Here is a 17,456-nt window from a genome sequence, read left to right as displayed (position 1 = left end):
GGCCCCCTCAGACACTGCAGTTCCCCAGAGTGCCGCAAACTTGGTTCCTCTGATTTCAGTCCTTCAGCTGCTCACTCGCTCACTGTGCACACCCGTGGCACGCTCGCACTGTCCGACTGCCTCAACGTTGCACCCAACTTGTTATGTGCGCCTGCGCTTTCACACCCGACAAATTCGTGCTCTCAACCCTGCTGTTATGGGGAGGTGTGGAGCACTGGCTAGGCCTTGCCCATAGGGAAGGGAGGAAAATTGGAGGGAAAGTCCCTTTAATGCACCAGCAGCAGAGGCCTGGGGCCAGGTTGCTTGCCTGTCCTCTCAGGCACGGATAATGCACAGGCAGCAAATCGCAGGTTTGATCCCCGGCCCTGATGCTGTGTTTGCCAATCTTCGCTCTAGATATCTTACCATCTCCCCACCTGGCCTCAGCAACCATTGGACCAAAAAGGAGCGACAAAAATGAGAAGATTCCCACTCCTGACCGCTGTCCAGTGAGCCCTGCTGGAGAGCGAGTGCACAAAGGGTGAGGTCAGAATGTGGGCTTGACTGCGATGCCTGTCGCGGTCGAATAGCCTGCTGACCACCTCCTTGGACGAGGTACCGGAGGGCGGCTGGTGGCTGTGGAACTGTGCCTCGGCGTGTTAGTATTTTCAGGAGAAAGGACAGTGGGGGAAACTAAAGGTAGCGCATGGAGAGCTGGGAAAAAAACCACATTCGTTAGAAGCTGTGACTTGCCCTTTTATTACTTATTTCGTTAGCATAAAGTTACAAGTACCTCTGAAAGTTCCCCTTAACTCTTCTAAATCGTGTTAGTGACTTTTTTACTGCAGGAAAGAATGTTTTCATTTTTGTTTTTAAATTCAAGCGTCTGTTTACGACAAAATACCATTGAAAGTTTAACACGGGTCATTTTTGCAGGGTCCTCCAGGCGCACAGGGTCCCATCGGTTACCCTGGAGTCCGTGGTGTGAAGGTAAGAACATTGTTTCAATGTAAAGAGTCTGCAGCCAGTGTGTGATCAGTGTGAAAGGGAAACGCAAATTTATAAAGAAAAAATTAAGCAAAAAGAAGCAGCTCTGGGGAATCTCTGTCACATTCAATCCTTTCTCGTTTTACCCTGATCCCTCCTTTTTTTTAACCTTTTCAAGATCTTTGCTCATTTGCTTCCTGGTGCTGTCAGTGCTGGGGATGGTGTACTTTTATATCAGCATTGTGTGTTTTTGCCTGAAGTAAAATGACACACTCCACTTTCTAAAGTGCTGTCCGTCTCCCCTTTAAATCCTTAAAACATACAGTCATCGATAACATTCATAGAGCAAGTCTTCTGTTTGAACTAATATTAAATCACACCCGAGCTCTCTCGCACACTCACACATGCTCTCACACTCACACACACTCTCTCACACTCACACTCACACACGCTCTCTCACACTCACACACTCAAACTCACACTCACACTCACACACTCTCTCACACTCTCACTCACACACACTCTCTCACACTCACACTCACACGCTCTCTCACACTCACACATGCTCTCTCACACTCACACATGCTCTCTCACACTCACACACACACGCTCACTCACACTCACACTCACACACTCTCTCACACTCACACTCATGCTCACACGCACTCTCACACTCTCACACTCGCGCACACACACACTCTCACACTCACACAAGCTCTCTCACAATCAGACTCACACACGCTCTCACACACTCACACACGCTCTCTCACACTCACACTCACACTCACACACGCTCTCTCACACTCACACACACACGCTCTCTCACACTCACACACGCTCTCTCACACACCCTCTCACGCTCTCACACTCACACGCTCTCTCACACACGCTCACACACACTCGCACACTCACACACACACGCACTCACACTCACACATGCTCTCTCACACTCTCTCTCACACACACGCGCTCTCACACTCACACGCGCTCTCACACTCACACACTCACTCACACGTGCTCTCACACTCTCACACTCGCACACACACACACTCGCACACACACACTCTCACACTCACACACTCACACTCACTCACACAAGCTCTCTCACAATCAGACTCACACACGCTCTCACACTCACACTCACACTCACTCACTCACACGCACTCTCACACTCGCACACACACACTCTCACACTCACACTCACACAAGCTCTCTCACAATCAGACTCACACACGCTCTCTCACACTCACACACACACACACACTCTCTCACACTCACACACTCACACACGCTTCTCACACTCACACACGCTCTCTCACACTCACACACGCTCTCTCACACACCCTCTCACACTCACACACACGCTCTCTCACACTCACACACGCTCTCTCACACACCCTCTCACACACCCACTCACGCTCTCACACTCACACGCTCTCTCACACACGCTCGCACACACACACTCACACAAGCTCTCTCACACTCACACTCACACATGCTCTCTCACACTCTCTCACACTCACACGTGCTCTCACACTCACACGCGCTCTCACACTCACTCACACGCGCTCTCACACTCACACGCTCACTCACACGTGCTCTCACCCTCACACTCGCACACACACACACTCACACACTCACTCACACAAGCTCTCTCACAATCAGACTCACACACGCTCTCTCACACACACACACTCTCACACTCTCTCTCACACTCACACACGCTCTCTCACACACCCTCTCACGCTCTCTCACACTCACACATGTTCTCTCACACTCACGCTCTCTCACACATGCTCACACACGCTCTCTCACACATGCTCACACACGCTCTCTCACACTCACACTCACACATGCTCTCTCACACTCACACATGCTCTCACACTCACACACTCACACATGCTCTCTCACACTCACACACTCACACATGCTCTCTCACACTCACATTCACACACGCTCACTCACTCATACTCTCACACTCTCACACACTCACACACACTCTCTCACACGCTCGCGCACGCCCATTTTCCATGGCATTGCTCATGGTGAGTCGGAGGATTAACTGTGACACTTAAAGGAAGTGCCTGCCATGCACAAGAGTTTGAACATTATGTTTAAGAAACGAAGGTGACGTATCCAGCACATGTTCATGAGATAAAAGTCAGGATTGGACTCCTGACCTTCCCTTTGAACCAATCAGGAGAAGTCAGTAATGGTAATGGGTTTTGTATTTTCCTCTCTCAGGTCTTGGGGAAATCTGAGTCGGTTGAAAAGGATGTTACAGCTATTAACTTATCTTGATTCATTCAACATTTGAGCATATCAAAAACCACTTAATTCACTCTCTCTCTCAAACTTCTGCCACATCTCACCTTGAGCAATGCTGTGGGAGATCAACCAGTGTTTAAACTTTAATTAAGATATTCTGTAGAAGCAGGCATCAGAACCGAATAAGCAAAAATGCTGTATTCTTTAAACTTCCCTGCAAATGCTCAAAACGATTAAAGGGACAACTGTATGTGTGTGTATCTCTCTATCTCTCTATCTCTCTATCTATATGTTTTATGACTATATATGGGGGGAGTCATAAAACTTTTTCCAGTTGTTGACAGTCACGTAGCATCGATGAGTTACGTTGCAACATGTGATTGTGTGACACTGTTGTAATAACATTGGTGCATATCTTCTCTGTATCTTGCTCTCTAAACAAGAAACTGTTTGTCAGATACTTTCTTTTTTCTTCCTCCCAGATAGACATGTTCCTTTAAACTGACGACTGGAGCTTTGCAGGCTCCACGATATCTTTGACATTTGATAGACTCGAGTGGGACCCATGACGTACAACGAAAAGGACATTGTGTATCTCTCAAATGATTCAGTTTATTGAAAAGGTCACTGGCTTGAGTGGCACGGAGTGTTCATTAGCTCAACACGTAGGGTTTTGGCGTGAAAAATGTATCTGAATCCTGAAAAAAACCCTCTACTAGGCCTGTGATTCATTTTTGCAGTATGGTCAGAGTAAACTGAGGCCTGTTTAGTGACATATTTCCCATAGAATAGGTGGGAACGTTTCTTGAAGAACAATGCGTTCGGTGGGTGTGGAGGGAGGGAGGGACGTTGAGTGTAAAATGCTGCCCCTTTTTTTTGGTTCTTTTACTGTTCCTGGAGGGACTGCTTCTTGCATTGGGCTAGTCCTTCAGCTTTGACATCTGGATTCATCTCCAGCCCAGACTTCCAGCTCACTTAACGATGGTCTAATCTGCCATAACCTTTTCTTTTTAGGGTGCAGATGGAGTCCGAGGACTGAAGGGACACAAAGGCGAGAAGGTAAGGGGAAAAGCCCACGCTCTACAATTTGCATCCTAGGGTTGCCAACCCTCCAGGATTGCCCTGGAGTCTCCAGGAATTACAGATTAATCTCCAGGATACTGCTGGGAGCAAAACCCGGGAGAAAAAAAATCACAGGGGGCATTAAAGAGTTTTTTTTCAATTTCTTTGAACACTTTTTGTTTGTTAGTTATAATTATATTGGAGATAGCGGAAAATTATATTGGGCAGGGTGGTTAGAGGCAGGATGAAACCTCCAGGAATTCGTCCAACCAGAGTTGGTAACCCTATTGCACCCCCATTTCTGCTTGGCTGCTTTACTCCACTGTGAAAGCAGCACAAGGCGTGAGGGAACTGGCCAACCCGTTGTGATACATACCGCACCCCTCAGGGCCAGCCGTTGAGGCTTGTCCGTTATTTTTTTGGCCTGCGCCTATCTTTGCATCATGTGGTGTGACAGGAATGAGGTCCATATTCACCGCTTTTCATCCGTTCATCTGTGGAACGTCAGGTCCATCCGAGCATCTAACCCGGAAAATCAGAATATTTATAATCGAGCGTGGACGCGCTTCTTAAAATTAATATTGAGAAAACCGGTGAAGGGTCGGATGCAAGAGCATCTCCAAGGTTCTGAAGAGTCGGAGAGAAGATGAGTTAAATGAAGTAGTTTAAAGTTTAATGACACCAAACTTGGGTTTTAAAAGGCTGTCGGAAGAACGGTAGATGGAAAGACTTCAGCTTGTAAGGGAACACAACAGCCTCGAAAATACTTAGGCCTTTGCTCCATTTGAGATCTTTGTCATGTTTTTAACTTTGAACCTCGGGCGACCATTGACTTTCTTTCCTTTGAAGTGTTTGTTGCTCTCCTTGTGATCTCCCTGTGCCTGGCACCGTCCCTGACTCGGAGTTCGGAGTAGTCCTCCTCAGGGAGTAGGCCTCAACTTTGCCACTAGCGGCCTGCGAGGAGGTAGGTGAGGCAGTTTTGGCCCACCCTCCCTCCCTCCCAGAGGGGAAACGTCTTCCCTCTGCTGAGACACGCTGTGAGGGACATCGACACACAGATCTTTAAACTTGAATGGTTACCAAGTGTTTTCTTATGCTCTGTTTATTTCCAGCTGGGCAGATGTTGGTAGAGTTTTGAGTGTGTAACTGAAGATATTCCTCACTCATCTAACCAATGATTTTTTTGACATTCGTGTTTATAGGGGGAAGATGGTTTCCCTGGTTACAAAGGTGATATGGGTCCCAAAGGGGACAGGGTAAGTTAGATGTGTGCGTATTTGTGTTAACAAGTCTGAATACAATATAATTGTCTACTCAGCAGGGTGCCTATGTCTCTTGCTAGTGTTCTCACCCTCTTTTGCGCTGTCTCTCTCTCCCTCTCTCTCTTCCCCTCCCCCTTTCTAATGTGGAGTTGCCTATTCTAATAGGGTGCATCTTTCTCTTTCACTCTTGCTCTCTCACTCTCTCTTTCCCCCCTCCCCTCAGAGTTATCTGTAATTATGTATATCTCTCTCTCTTCCCCCTCCCCATTTGGAGGTAGTGATCAGTGCCTTCAATACTGGATTGTATCAGCCCCTGATGATCCACCTGCCCTTTCCATCATATCACCTAGCCACCTTCTTCCACATCTGCTGCTTCATCTCTGACCGCCAACTTTTCCAGTGATAATCCCATTAGCTTTTCTCAATATGCCCACAGTCTGTTACTTTCCCCATTATAATCCGCCTCATCACTTCTCTGCTTCCTTGTATTAGTTCAAGGAACCTCTCATCATTCATTCTTGTCCAATTCATTTTCAACATAGTTTGGAGCCCCATGGCCTACAAAGAAAGTTTAAATCAGGGCTCTCATCATCTGCTCCCATTCATTTTCAGTGCAGATAGTGACAGACCTGCTTTTCTGATTTATCCTCCGATGAGGCAGCGGTACCAAGAACAGGCCTGGCCAAACCTCCACACCCATAAAATACTAACCGGTCAAACCGAGAACAGGCCTGGCCAAACCTCCACACCCATAAAATACTAACCGGTCAAACCAAGAACAGGCCTGGCCAAACCTCCACACCCATAAAATACTAACTGGACAAACCAAGAACAGGCCTGGCCAAACCTCCACACCCATAAAATACTAACCGGTCAAACCAAGAACAGGCCTGGCCAAACCTCCACACCCATAAAATACTAACTGGACAAACCGAGAACAGGCCTGGCCAAACCTCCACACCCATAAAATACTAACTGGACAAACCAAGACAGGCCTGGCCAAACCTCCACACCCATAAAATACTAACTGGACAAACCGAGAACAGGTCTGGCCAAACCTCCACACCCATAAAATACTAACTGGACAAACCGAGAACAGGCCTGGCCAAACCTCCACACCCATAAAATACTAACTGGACAAACCAAGAACAGGCCTGGCCAAACCTCCACACCCATAAAATACTAACTGGACAAACCGAGAACAGGCCTGGCCAAACCTCCACACCCATAAAATACTAACTGGACAAACCGAGAACAGGCCTGGCCAAACCTCCACACCCATAAAATACTAACTGGACAAACCAAGAACAGGCCTGGCCAAACCTCCACACCCATAAAATACTAACTGGACAAACCGAGAACAGGCCTGGCCAAACCTCCACACCCATAAAATACTAACCGGTCAAACCAGCAAATAACCTTTCCACACCTAGGTTCACGGGCCTGATTACAGCCCATGGGATTTACTTTGGACACCCTGCCCTGAAGGCACAGGCCAAATTAGTAGCTAAATATCACTGCTGTGTTCTAGATTGGGACTCCCAGTGAGGAAAACTACAGGAGATCTGTATGTGCGTGTGCATTTATTTATTTATCAGCAGATCTCCATGGTGCTGGTTATGATGAGTCAGTAGATATACCATATTACCTTGTTATTAAGGTGCCGCTGTGTCTAACTGGCCTGTCTCTTTAAGGCGACAATGCTCGATTGCTGTTCTAAGTTCAGTTGGAGGTTAGTTGGTGTTGCTGAGGGAAGTTGGCAGATCGGTAGGTGCTTGTGAACTTCCGCCTCATTCATTCATTTGTCAGTGTGACTAACGCAGTATTATATTAAACAGACCCTCCCAGGCTGTAGCTGAATCTGGCCTGATATGCTCTCAGTAAAAAAAAAATCCAAAATTAGCATCATGCACTTTTAGAGCTCTTCCGAGAAGATAAAACCCTTAGCTTTAAATGGTTCATTGAGTTCCTTCCCTTAGGACTTCAATTTCACTAAAAACGGCTTTATTTCCATTTAAAGGCAGACTTTCATTCAATCTTCTTTTAAACACTTTAGACACTTTGAAGTGTGACAGCCAAAGTGTGACACAGGTGTCTCCAAATGTTCAGATGACAATTGTGTCCAATTCTGGGCTCCGCACTTTAGGAAGGATGTCAAGGCCTTGGAGAGGGTGCAGAGGAAATTTCCTGGAATGGTTCCAGGGATGAGGGACTTCAGTTACGATGATAGACTGGAGAAGCTGAGATTGTTCTCCTTAGAGCAGAGACGGTTAAGGGGAGATTTGATAGAGGTGCTCAAAATCATGAGGGGTTTTGATAGAGTAAATAAGGCGAAACTATTCCCACTGGCAGGACGGTCGGTAACCAGAGGTCACCAGTTTAAGGTAACTGGCAAAAAGAACCAGAGGAGGGAGACGAGGAGATTTTTTTTTTACGCAGCGAGTTGTTATGATCTGGAACGCACTGCCTGAAAGGGCGGTGGAAGCAGATTCAATAGTAACTTTCAAAAGGGAATTGGATAAATACTTGAAAATGAAAAATTTGCAGGGCTATGAGGGAAAGAGCAGGGGGAGTGGGACTAATTGGACAGCTCTTTCAAAGAACCAGCATAGGCACGATGGGCCGAATGGCCTCCCTCTGTGCTGTCTGATTCTATGACATGTCGGGCTGGAGCAGTGAGGCAAACTCCTGCTCCAATTTATTCTTTGGGTACTTCCATCTCTCCAGTGGATCAGACACCGTCCCGCACGGTTCCCATTAATATCAACGGTTCTATAGAAGGCAACAGCTCATCCCATCAGAGGGGCTTAGGAGTTGCGGGAATGATCGATGTGTGGAACAGAGGGAAGGAACGCTGTGGTAGCGGGAAGGGGAGGAGTGAATATTGAAGATTAATAGCTCTTCCTGCTTCGGCGTCAGCCGTGGCTATGTGAGTAGTACTCTCGCCTCTGAGTCACAAGGTCATGGGTTCGAGCCCCACCCCAGTGACTTGAGCCCATGACCTAGGCTGGCAGTGCCGCTGTCTGTCAGATGAGATGCCAAACCGAGGCCCCATCTGCCCTTTTAGGTGAATGTAAAAGATCCCACTACATCGTTCACCTGACGAAGGAGGTAGCCTCCGAAAGCTTGTGAATTTAAAATAAAATTGCTGGACTATAACTTGGTGTTGTAAAATTGTTTACAATTGTCAACCCCAGTCCATCACCGGCATCTCCACATCATGTTCAAAGAAGAGCAGGGGGAGTTCTCCCCGGTGTCCTGGTCAATATTTATCCCTCAACCAACATCGTTAAACCAGATGATCGGTTCATAGTCACATTGCTGTTTGTGGGATCTTGCTGTGCACAAATTGGCCGCCGCACTTCTCTACATTATAGCAGTGACTACACTTCAAAGGTACTTCGTTGGCGGTAAAGCGCCTTGGGACATCCTGGGGTTGTGAAAGGCATGATATAAATGGAAGTTATTTACGTGCAGTTAAACAGAGGACCACATCCAGATACACACGGCACACAGATTTGCTTCTGGGAAAATGAAAATAAAACATTTGATTTTTATTGTAGTGGAATTCAAGCCCTGTGGGACAGAACTCCACTATCCATGTAAACCCACGGGCTTAATCTGAATTCTTAAGAGTTTGCAAGAACACGATGCTAAATATGGAGTGTTCGACTGGTTCAGAATTCACAGGACATGCCTGGCTGGAGGGAGCAGCCAGCCGGGAGAGGAGGGAATCTATTATTCACACAGATGGATGACTGGGCAAATGAACCTTGGGGTTTGGGGTTTAGAAGGGGGACATTGTTGTTTCCCCTCCGTAATTGTTTTTCAGCGGTAAGTACTCGCTGTGCCGATCTTTCATGGAACTAAGCCGCATTCTGAATGGGAGTAAACAATTCAATTTTCTTTCAACCATTCCACTGAGCAGATCGGTGAGGGCTTGTAGCACTGCTTTTGCAGCTGTTAATAACGGCTGCCTATAGTGACACCACTTTTCCCAGCCAGAATGGAGATGACTGGGTAATTCCCCCGTAAATCACGCCTGGAGTCCGCACTGCTGTAAGTGACCGGGAACGATTTTACGCACTTAATTTGTATTATGGAACTATCCTCCACTCACTGCATTTTGCTGGAGAAATCACCCTGCTCTTATCGGGAGCAGTTGCTGTAGTTTCGGTCATGAGATCTGTTTGCTGTAGTTCATAAAGACTCTTTTTTAAATAGACTCTGTAGACTGCCGTAGTGTGCTGATTAAACAGACTCTGGTGAATAAACCGACTTTGTTTGCTGTAAAATAGATTGTTTGCTGCGAGTCCTGCCGTAAGCCCCGCCCCACCTCCAACTCATTGGCTGGGCAGGGTGGTGTCAATGGACTCTCTGGTTAATGAGCCCTTAACGAGCTTTCTCCTTTTCCTTCCTGTGAGCAAACATGAGGGCTGGGCTAATAACAGAAGAAGATTGTGCCACAGATATTGCTTAGCGTTGCGGTCACATCAACCCTTCATTGTTAGCAGTAATGTCCTGAGCAAAGTGCAGCCCCTGATCTTCCGACCAACGGTCAGTCTTCCGACCAACGGTCAGTCTTCCGACCAACGGTCAGTCTTCCGACCAACGGTCAGTCTTCCGACCAACGGTCAGTCTTCCAACCGAATGGTTGCAGGAGGGATATACAGCCCCCTTGTGGACAGTGCATAGCACTGCAGTGAATAAGAGCTCCGCGCGGCTTAAGATATTGAGATAATACGAACTAAAACGGTTATTCCTTTGCCCGCAGGGTGATGCTGGTTTATTGGGTCACCGAGGTGAGGATGGTCCCGAAGGATTCAAGGGTCAGATGGGTCCACTTGGCGAGCGCGGCTCCAACGGTCAATTCGGAGATAAGGTCAGCTTGTGCGTCTTGACTTTGGGCCTTGCCTTGCACTGCGCTGCGTCCTACGTTAGTCCAACGCAAAAAAAAAAACCTCCCCTCAGGTCTCCAACCCTTGGTTTGTCTCAACTGCAACCATCTGATTGCAGTATTCCCGTTCACAAGGATTTAATGGGCAAGATGCACTGGAGGTGGGTTAATTAACGGGACAGAGGTGGAATTCTGAGGGATTTATAGTCACTGCCAACAACTTCCGTCATTTATTAAAAGTGCCACTAGTTTTATGACGCATGTATTACCATAATGCCACCACTCGGAGTCCAAATACCAATCAGGCAAGTTTCGATCATGAGGCTGGGTTCATGACGCACAAAAACAGCGGGTGCAATAAAACGAGTTCCTTCACGACATCATCGCAATGGAGTCGTGTGCGTGATGATGTCATGCCTTGACATGATTGATGTCAGTGGGGGATGGGGGGAGGGGGCGGGCTGGACTCGTGTTACCGTTGACGCGGGCGGTTTGGCGGCGAGAGTCGGCCTGGGCCTCCCTCGGCTGGGAAAATCCGCCCGCTTTCCCTTCACCCCTGGCCTCTGGCCGCGAGAGGCCAGGGGTAATGGGAGTTGGCAGTTGAAGATCAAGGTAAAGGCAGCTTTCGGGAGGAAAGCTCAGAGCAGCAATGACCAGGGCATCAGCAATGATGTGGAGGAAGTGGTGATAATATGGGGGGTTGGAAACTAGAGGTGAGGGAAGATTGTCCAATCAGGCCACAATGTCGTACCCTGAGACAGGTGTGAGAAGAGGTGCCCCTGATAAATGAGGGGAACAGGCTCGAGGGGCCGAATGGCCTACTTTTGTTCCTAAAAGTGAAGAGTAGGTAATCCAGTGGAACAGAAGAAGTAATCCGAGAGGTAGGGGTGAGAGGTGGCAGTTGCGTCTGCTAAATGGAGCTCCATGCGTTAGATTTTCTATCAGCCTATCGAGGCCACGTAGCTTTGCCTTGACGGGACGGAGTGATTGCTTTCACGTAAATTTCAAGGCTGTCAAGAGTCCAATTCGAAATTGAAAGAACTTGGCTCATTATAAAAATATGGCTGATTGGTATTTGCAATCCAAGCTGTGGGCATCATCGTAACGTGTCACAAGAACTAATGGGGCTTTTCTTCAAGGCTGAAGGTTGTCGACAGCGACCTAAACACCTTTAGTGAAGCAGCTGAGCCTGGATGCCAACACAATGAATTATTTTGCCTTCCAGCCTTGCGTGAAGGCCTTTATTTTCATACTGCAGCTCGGGCTGGTTTGGGAGGGTCTTTCACAGTTGCATGTTGTTCGTCAGGTGAACCAAATCGTAGGGACATTGTGTTTTCTCGCAACGAATAGCAGGGCCACAATGCGCCCAGGATGGTGCAGGCACGCTTTGGTAAAGCCAGGCGATGGATAGAGCACTTTCTGGAGTGCAGAGAATTGTGGGTACTGCAGCTGCCATTATTGACTGACTGACCTATCGGTCGACCGATGGCAGGAACGTGGGGAGGCGGGGCGGTTGGCGGCAGGAAGTCATGTGATGTAACCAGAGTTGTCAACAACAACAGCTTGTATTTAATATAGCGCCTTTAACGTAGTAAAACCTCCCACAGGAGCGATTATCAAACAAAATTTGACACCGAGCCACGTAAGGAGATATTAGGACAGGTGGTCAAAGAGGTAGGTTTTAAGGAGCATCTTAAAGGAGGAGAGAGAGGCGGAGAGGTTTAGGGAGGGAATTCCAGAGCTTAAGGCCTAGGCAGCTGAAGGCACGGCCGCCAATGGTGGAGCGATTAAAATCGAGGATGCGCAAGAGGCCAGAGTTAGAGGAGGGCAGAGATCTCGGAAGGTTGTAGGGCCGGAGGAGGTTACAGAGATAGGGAGGGGCGAGGGCCATGGAGGGATTTGAAAACAAGGATGAAAATTTTAAAATCGAGGCGTTGCCGAACAGGGAGCCAATGTAGGTCAGCGAGCACAGGGGGTGATGGGTGATGGCAACTCAACCTCATCCAAACAGGCCCAGCAAAAGGAATTTTGTGGGGTGGGATGGGGTGGGGGGGTGGGGAAGATATTGTTTTTGGAGGAGAAAGGGAACACAGAGGCAGGCAAATAAACTGGCTGTTTGGGGAGCCTGTGCATTCACAGCAGATGCTAATCGAGTTTTACCATCCCAGGCAGTTTAATGATTTTCATTAAAACAGCTGCCTCTGTGTTAGGAGCTCCAGAAATTTAAAGAGAGCTTCTTAATTGACTAAAGGAGAGGATTGTGACTGGTTTATCTAATCGGGATGTGTCTCGAGACGTATTTTTCGGCGCTGCACTTTAATCATGTGGGCACGGTGCCAGGAGGAGTCGGGCAACGATTTAGACCCTGGGGCTTCATTATAAGGTGGTTGGCGAGCTGCCAGTGGGCAACGTGTGCCCCAATAGACAACTTGCATGAGCTGTCGACGGCTGAACATAAAGGCCCTGCAACAACGCCTTAAAGGGAGGTCAGGGAATGAAGAGAAGCAGCACTTCAGGGTAGCAGGCAACATGTTGGCAGAATCTATAGCAGCAACTACGTTCAATATGGAAGCCCATGAGGCTCAAGTGACTGCCATTTTAGCCCCAGGCCTCCATCCTGCCTGCAGCAACAACAATTTGCATTTATATAGTTTAAAACATCACAAGGTGCTTCACAGGAACAATGATCAAACAAAATTTGACTCCCAGCCATATAAGGAGATGTTAGGACAGACCACTTGGTCAAAGAGGTAGGTTTTAAGGAGCATCTTAAAGGAGGAGAGAGATGGAGAGGTTTAGGGAGGGAACTCCAGAGCTTAGGGCCTAGACAGCTGAAGACACGGCCGCCAATGGTGGAGCGATGAAAATCGGGGATGCGCAAGAGGCCAGAATTGGAGGAACGCAGAGATCTCGGAGGGTTGTAGGGCTGGAGGAGGTTACAGAGATAGGGAGGGAGGCGAGGGCCATGGAGGGATTTGAAAACAAGGATGAGAATTTTTAAATCGAGGCGTTGCCGGACCAGGAGCCAATGTGGGTCAGCGAGCACGGGGGTGATGGGTGAGCGGGACTTGGTGCGAGTTAGGATATGGGCAGCAGAGTTGGTCAATCAGCAGTTGGTCAAAGGAACCCATCCCATATCGATAGATGGAGTGAAATTTGGAAGTGCTTTGATTTTTTTTGAGACTCCTACACGATGCATTTTTATACTCGTCTTGATTGAATAATGGATTTTTTTTCTTTTGTTAAAAACAGGGAAAACTAGGCGTTCCTGGCCTGCCGGGGTATCCAGGGCGACAGGGTCCAAAGGTGAGTAGAGGTTAAAGTTCAAAGGGAGAATGTCACATCAACGTCCTGATGAACAATGAGTTTGTTTGTGAGAATATTGTGCGGGAATAAAATCTAGAGAAATTGGGTCAATTGCTTTTACGAGTAGAGGTTTTTATAATTACAAAGAGTTTTGATAGTGAATGGGGAGAGATTATTCCCTTTGGTTGGGGAGTCAGTGGTGGGGGTTGGATAGTTCATTTAAAATGGTCACTAAGACAGCAAGGGAAAGTAGGATAAATGTTTGAAACAGATGCAGGGCTGTGAGGAAGAGAGTGGGACTCTGAGAATAGTTTTAGATTGCTCCTGCAAAGAGCCGGCACAGATACGATGGGCAGAATGGCCTCCTCCTGTGCTACAGACCTCCTTGGTTCTATGATAGAGTTACGTACGCTGTTGATGGAAACCACAAGGCTTGCTGATCAAACGGTCTTTCCTCACTCTGTGCTTTATTAACTATGTCAGCGACAATAGATTCAATTGTAACATTGCCGGTCTACTGTGCACTGAATCTTGACCCTTGGCGATCAATTTTATATTTTTTAACCTTTCTTCTCTCCTGTCAGGGTTCAGTGGGCTTCGTAGGACCTTCAGGACTAAGTGGAGAAAAGGGCAGGAGGGTATGTCTTTTTCCATCATCATCTGCCTGCCCCATCTCAAAATATTGCCCGTTTGTCAGGGCAGTAACAGGTTGGCGGAGTTCGGTCACACGGAGCTGAGGACTGAGTGATGTTAATCTGCCGACACTGTTCTAGGAGAGCAAATTCCTCACTTAGTTTTCATGTTTGGCCATGACATGGAAATAAAAACTCCCACATTGACTCAGTCAGGAGTGGTGTATAGAAGATATGGCAGAGTAGGGAACTTCATTCTGTGTCTAAACAGTGCTGTATCTGATCCGAGAGTTCTTAATGCCGACAGTGGTGTCCAAATAACATAGTGCCCAACACTAACGTCCTTTATCATGATGTACACACAAATAGGGGAAGGAAAAGAAAAACGGCAAGTAAACATTATTGTAACGACCATGCCTTCAGGGGCCTCGAGGCTCCAATTGTTCAAACACACTTCCATCTGTGAGACCAGTCCGGAAGAATGAGAGCTTCCAGACCCGAAAGTTTACAAAGGACCTTGTGCGTGAATTGGCCTCGTTCAGTATTCCAAGCGGAGACACACAACAGTCCCCAACAATCTGGGACATGTTTGCTGGGGACCACATGGGAAGCCACCAAGATGGAAAGCTCAGGAATTCAGTTTGTCCCATTGGTGAGGGAGGCCCATTTTTGGTTATGGAGGGTCGGAATACAATGGAGGTTCCTGATGTCTGGGAACAACCATGTCTACGATACATGTCCTTGGTCGAGACGTGCGGACGTGCTTTATGCAGACAATTCTTTTCCAAAAAAATGATGGTAGAGATGGTGAGATGCCAACACCTGTCACAGTTAATATTTCTGAACAACTTGTTATTGTAGCCATGTAGCAAGATCTCTGGATTGTTGAAGCAAATGTTCATTTTGGCACTGATCGAGCTGCCACTCACAAGAAGATAATAAAGCCTTTTTTTCAATTCCCTGACAGGGTAGAGCAGGACCAGCTGGAACCCGTGGACAGCGAGGACCTACAGTAAGTACCTCCTATTGAATTTAAAAAGTGAACCGTTTTTATAGGTGAGGGGATTTGAAAGACCACCTTCTGAAATCCGAATAATAGCTCATAGATTGATCTGTAGAGATGGGTTCCATACAACTATATCTATCATTTCTATTCTTTCCTGTCCCCCTCTCTAGCTCGCTCGCGCGCTCTCCAGCTCTCTCGATCCAGCCCGTTTTCTCCTCTTTCTCGATGCAGAGGATCAGAGTACCTATGAACTGCAGGACACATTTGCCTTTTCCACGGTACCTGGTCAACTGTAAACCAAATATTTCAACCGAATGCTTCTAGTCCACAGAAGTCTGCCTTCTGTATCATTACAAATCTGAGCGTTGAACTCTTCTCGTGCTCTGAGTTCTTCGATCAATAAGCCTAGAAGACCTTAGGCCGAGACTGAAAGAGAAGATGAGGTAAATCAAGACGTAGTGATTAGGTCATGGGAAATTTTGATTTTAAAGGGATCAGAGTTAAGAGGAAGGAGACTGCGGGAGGTAAGCAGTTCCACAGTGTTTAGATCCTGGGCAAGAATGAATAAGAATAAGAGACAGTGCAATTATTCTTGAGGACGTAGGGTGGAAGAAAAGCTTTTTGGAACTTGGAGGGAACCAGAGAGAAAAGTTCAGAGAAGCAATTGTGGTAGTAGCAATAAAATCGAGATACGAGATCGGTTATGAGAAAGTATCTGGCGGTGAGCCATAATGGCTATCTAGAAATCCCTTTCTTGGAACATAGGAACATAAGAATTAAGAGCAGGAGTAGGCCATTTGGCCCCTCGAACCTGCACTGCCATTTGATAAGATCACAGCTGATCTGATTGTGATCTCAACCCTACTTTCCCGTCTACCTACAATAACCTTTGACTCCCTTGTTAATCAGGAATCTATCTAACAAGTTGTGTGTGAGGTGGATGTTGGATGGGGATAGGTTTGAGCTCAGCCCCGTGTCGACTCCCCTGCCTTACGCTGCATCACCGTCGAGTGTTGTAGCGCTCGGTAAAATGAGAGGAGAAAGCACCTGATGACTCGAGATGGTCCTGACACACATTATATTACTTTAGAGACAGTAAAACCAAAATTGAAAGTGCTGGCAGGCAGCAGTGGAAAGTTCACCAAAAACTGTTTTGATGAGTTTGCTCTGGCATGGTGCTGTTCTTTGTAGCTTTATTCCAGCCCTGACCACAGCCCGTTAACACTTGAAAACCAAACTGCAATAGGCTCTCATCCTCTCTGTCTTTTGCCCACTGAGGTTGAAAAGTGATCTCAGGGATCAGACGTGTCCAGCTCTTCTTTACACTTTGAATGGTGATTTCAATTTCTGTTGCTTTTATTTTTGTTTTTTGGACCTTGAAAAGAAACAACCTGTATTTATATAGCGCCTTTCACGACCTCAGGATGTCCCAAAGCACTTTACAGACAATTAAGTACTTTCCGAAGTGTAGTCACTGTTGTAATGTAGGAAACGCAGCAGCCAATTTGCAAGGTCCCACAAACAGCAATGTGATAATGATCAGATAATGTGTTTTAATAATGTTGGTTGAGGGATAAATATTGGCCGGGACACCAGCCCTGCTCTTCTTCGAAATAGTTCCGTGGGATCTTTTACGTCCACTTAAGGGGGCAGACGGGGCCTCGATTTAACGTCTCATCTGAAAGACGACACCTCCGACGATGCAGCGCCCCTCTCAGTACTGGCACTGGGGGTGCCATGTCTAGATTATGTGCTCAAGTCCCTAGAGTGGGATTTGAATCTATGACCATCTGACTCAGAAGCGAGAGTGGTACCCACTGAGCCATGGCTGACACGTGTGACCCTTCATCACACTCTTCGGACAATATTGTCTAATCTCCTCCATTAAGTTAAACGAGGGCAGTTTGTACCAGGTCTGAGGAAGGAGCATGCTCAGTGCGCAAAGTTGCCTCTTCTCATTCCATGCTGATACAAGAGCACCTTAAAACCAATCAATGTTTTCAATGTAAACTGCTCTGTGCTAAATACAGCAGCTGGTACTGAGGCACATAGACCAG

General features: G+C 47.2%; 1 protein-coding gene across 2 annotated transcripts in view; it reads left to right on the top strand.

Annotated features, from left to right (window-relative positions):
- The window catches only part of LOC137304419 (collagen alpha-1(XI) chain-like), a 226,932-nt gene that overhangs the window by 138,694 nt on the left and 70,782 nt on the right, over positions 1-17,456 (top strand). For both annotated transcript variants that reach the window (XM_067973011.1, XM_067973010.1), the window contains 7 exons: positions 916-969; positions 4,249-4,293; positions 5,499-5,552; positions 10,333-10,440; positions 13,708-13,761; positions 14,346-14,399; positions 15,361-15,405. In XM_067973011.1, coding sequence (XP_067829112.1) covers positions 916-969; positions 4,249-4,293; positions 5,499-5,552; positions 10,333-10,440; positions 13,708-13,761; positions 14,346-14,399; positions 15,361-15,405 — 414 coding nt within the window. The remainder of the gene's footprint in view (positions 1-915; positions 970-4,248; positions 4,294-5,498; positions 5,553-10,332; positions 10,441-13,707; positions 13,762-14,345; positions 14,400-15,360; positions 15,406-17,456) is intronic.

The sequence above is a fragment of the Heptranchias perlo genome, chromosome 37 (genome assembly GCF_035084215.1).
Source record: "Heptranchias perlo isolate sHepPer1 chromosome 37, sHepPer1.hap1, whole genome shotgun sequence".
Taxonomy (NCBI): Eukaryota; Metazoa; Chordata; class Chondrichthyes; order Hexanchiformes; family Hexanchidae; genus Heptranchias; species Heptranchias perlo.
The sequence above is the reverse complement of the archived record's forward strand: the minus strand, read 5'-3'. Positions and strand labels throughout refer to the sequence as shown.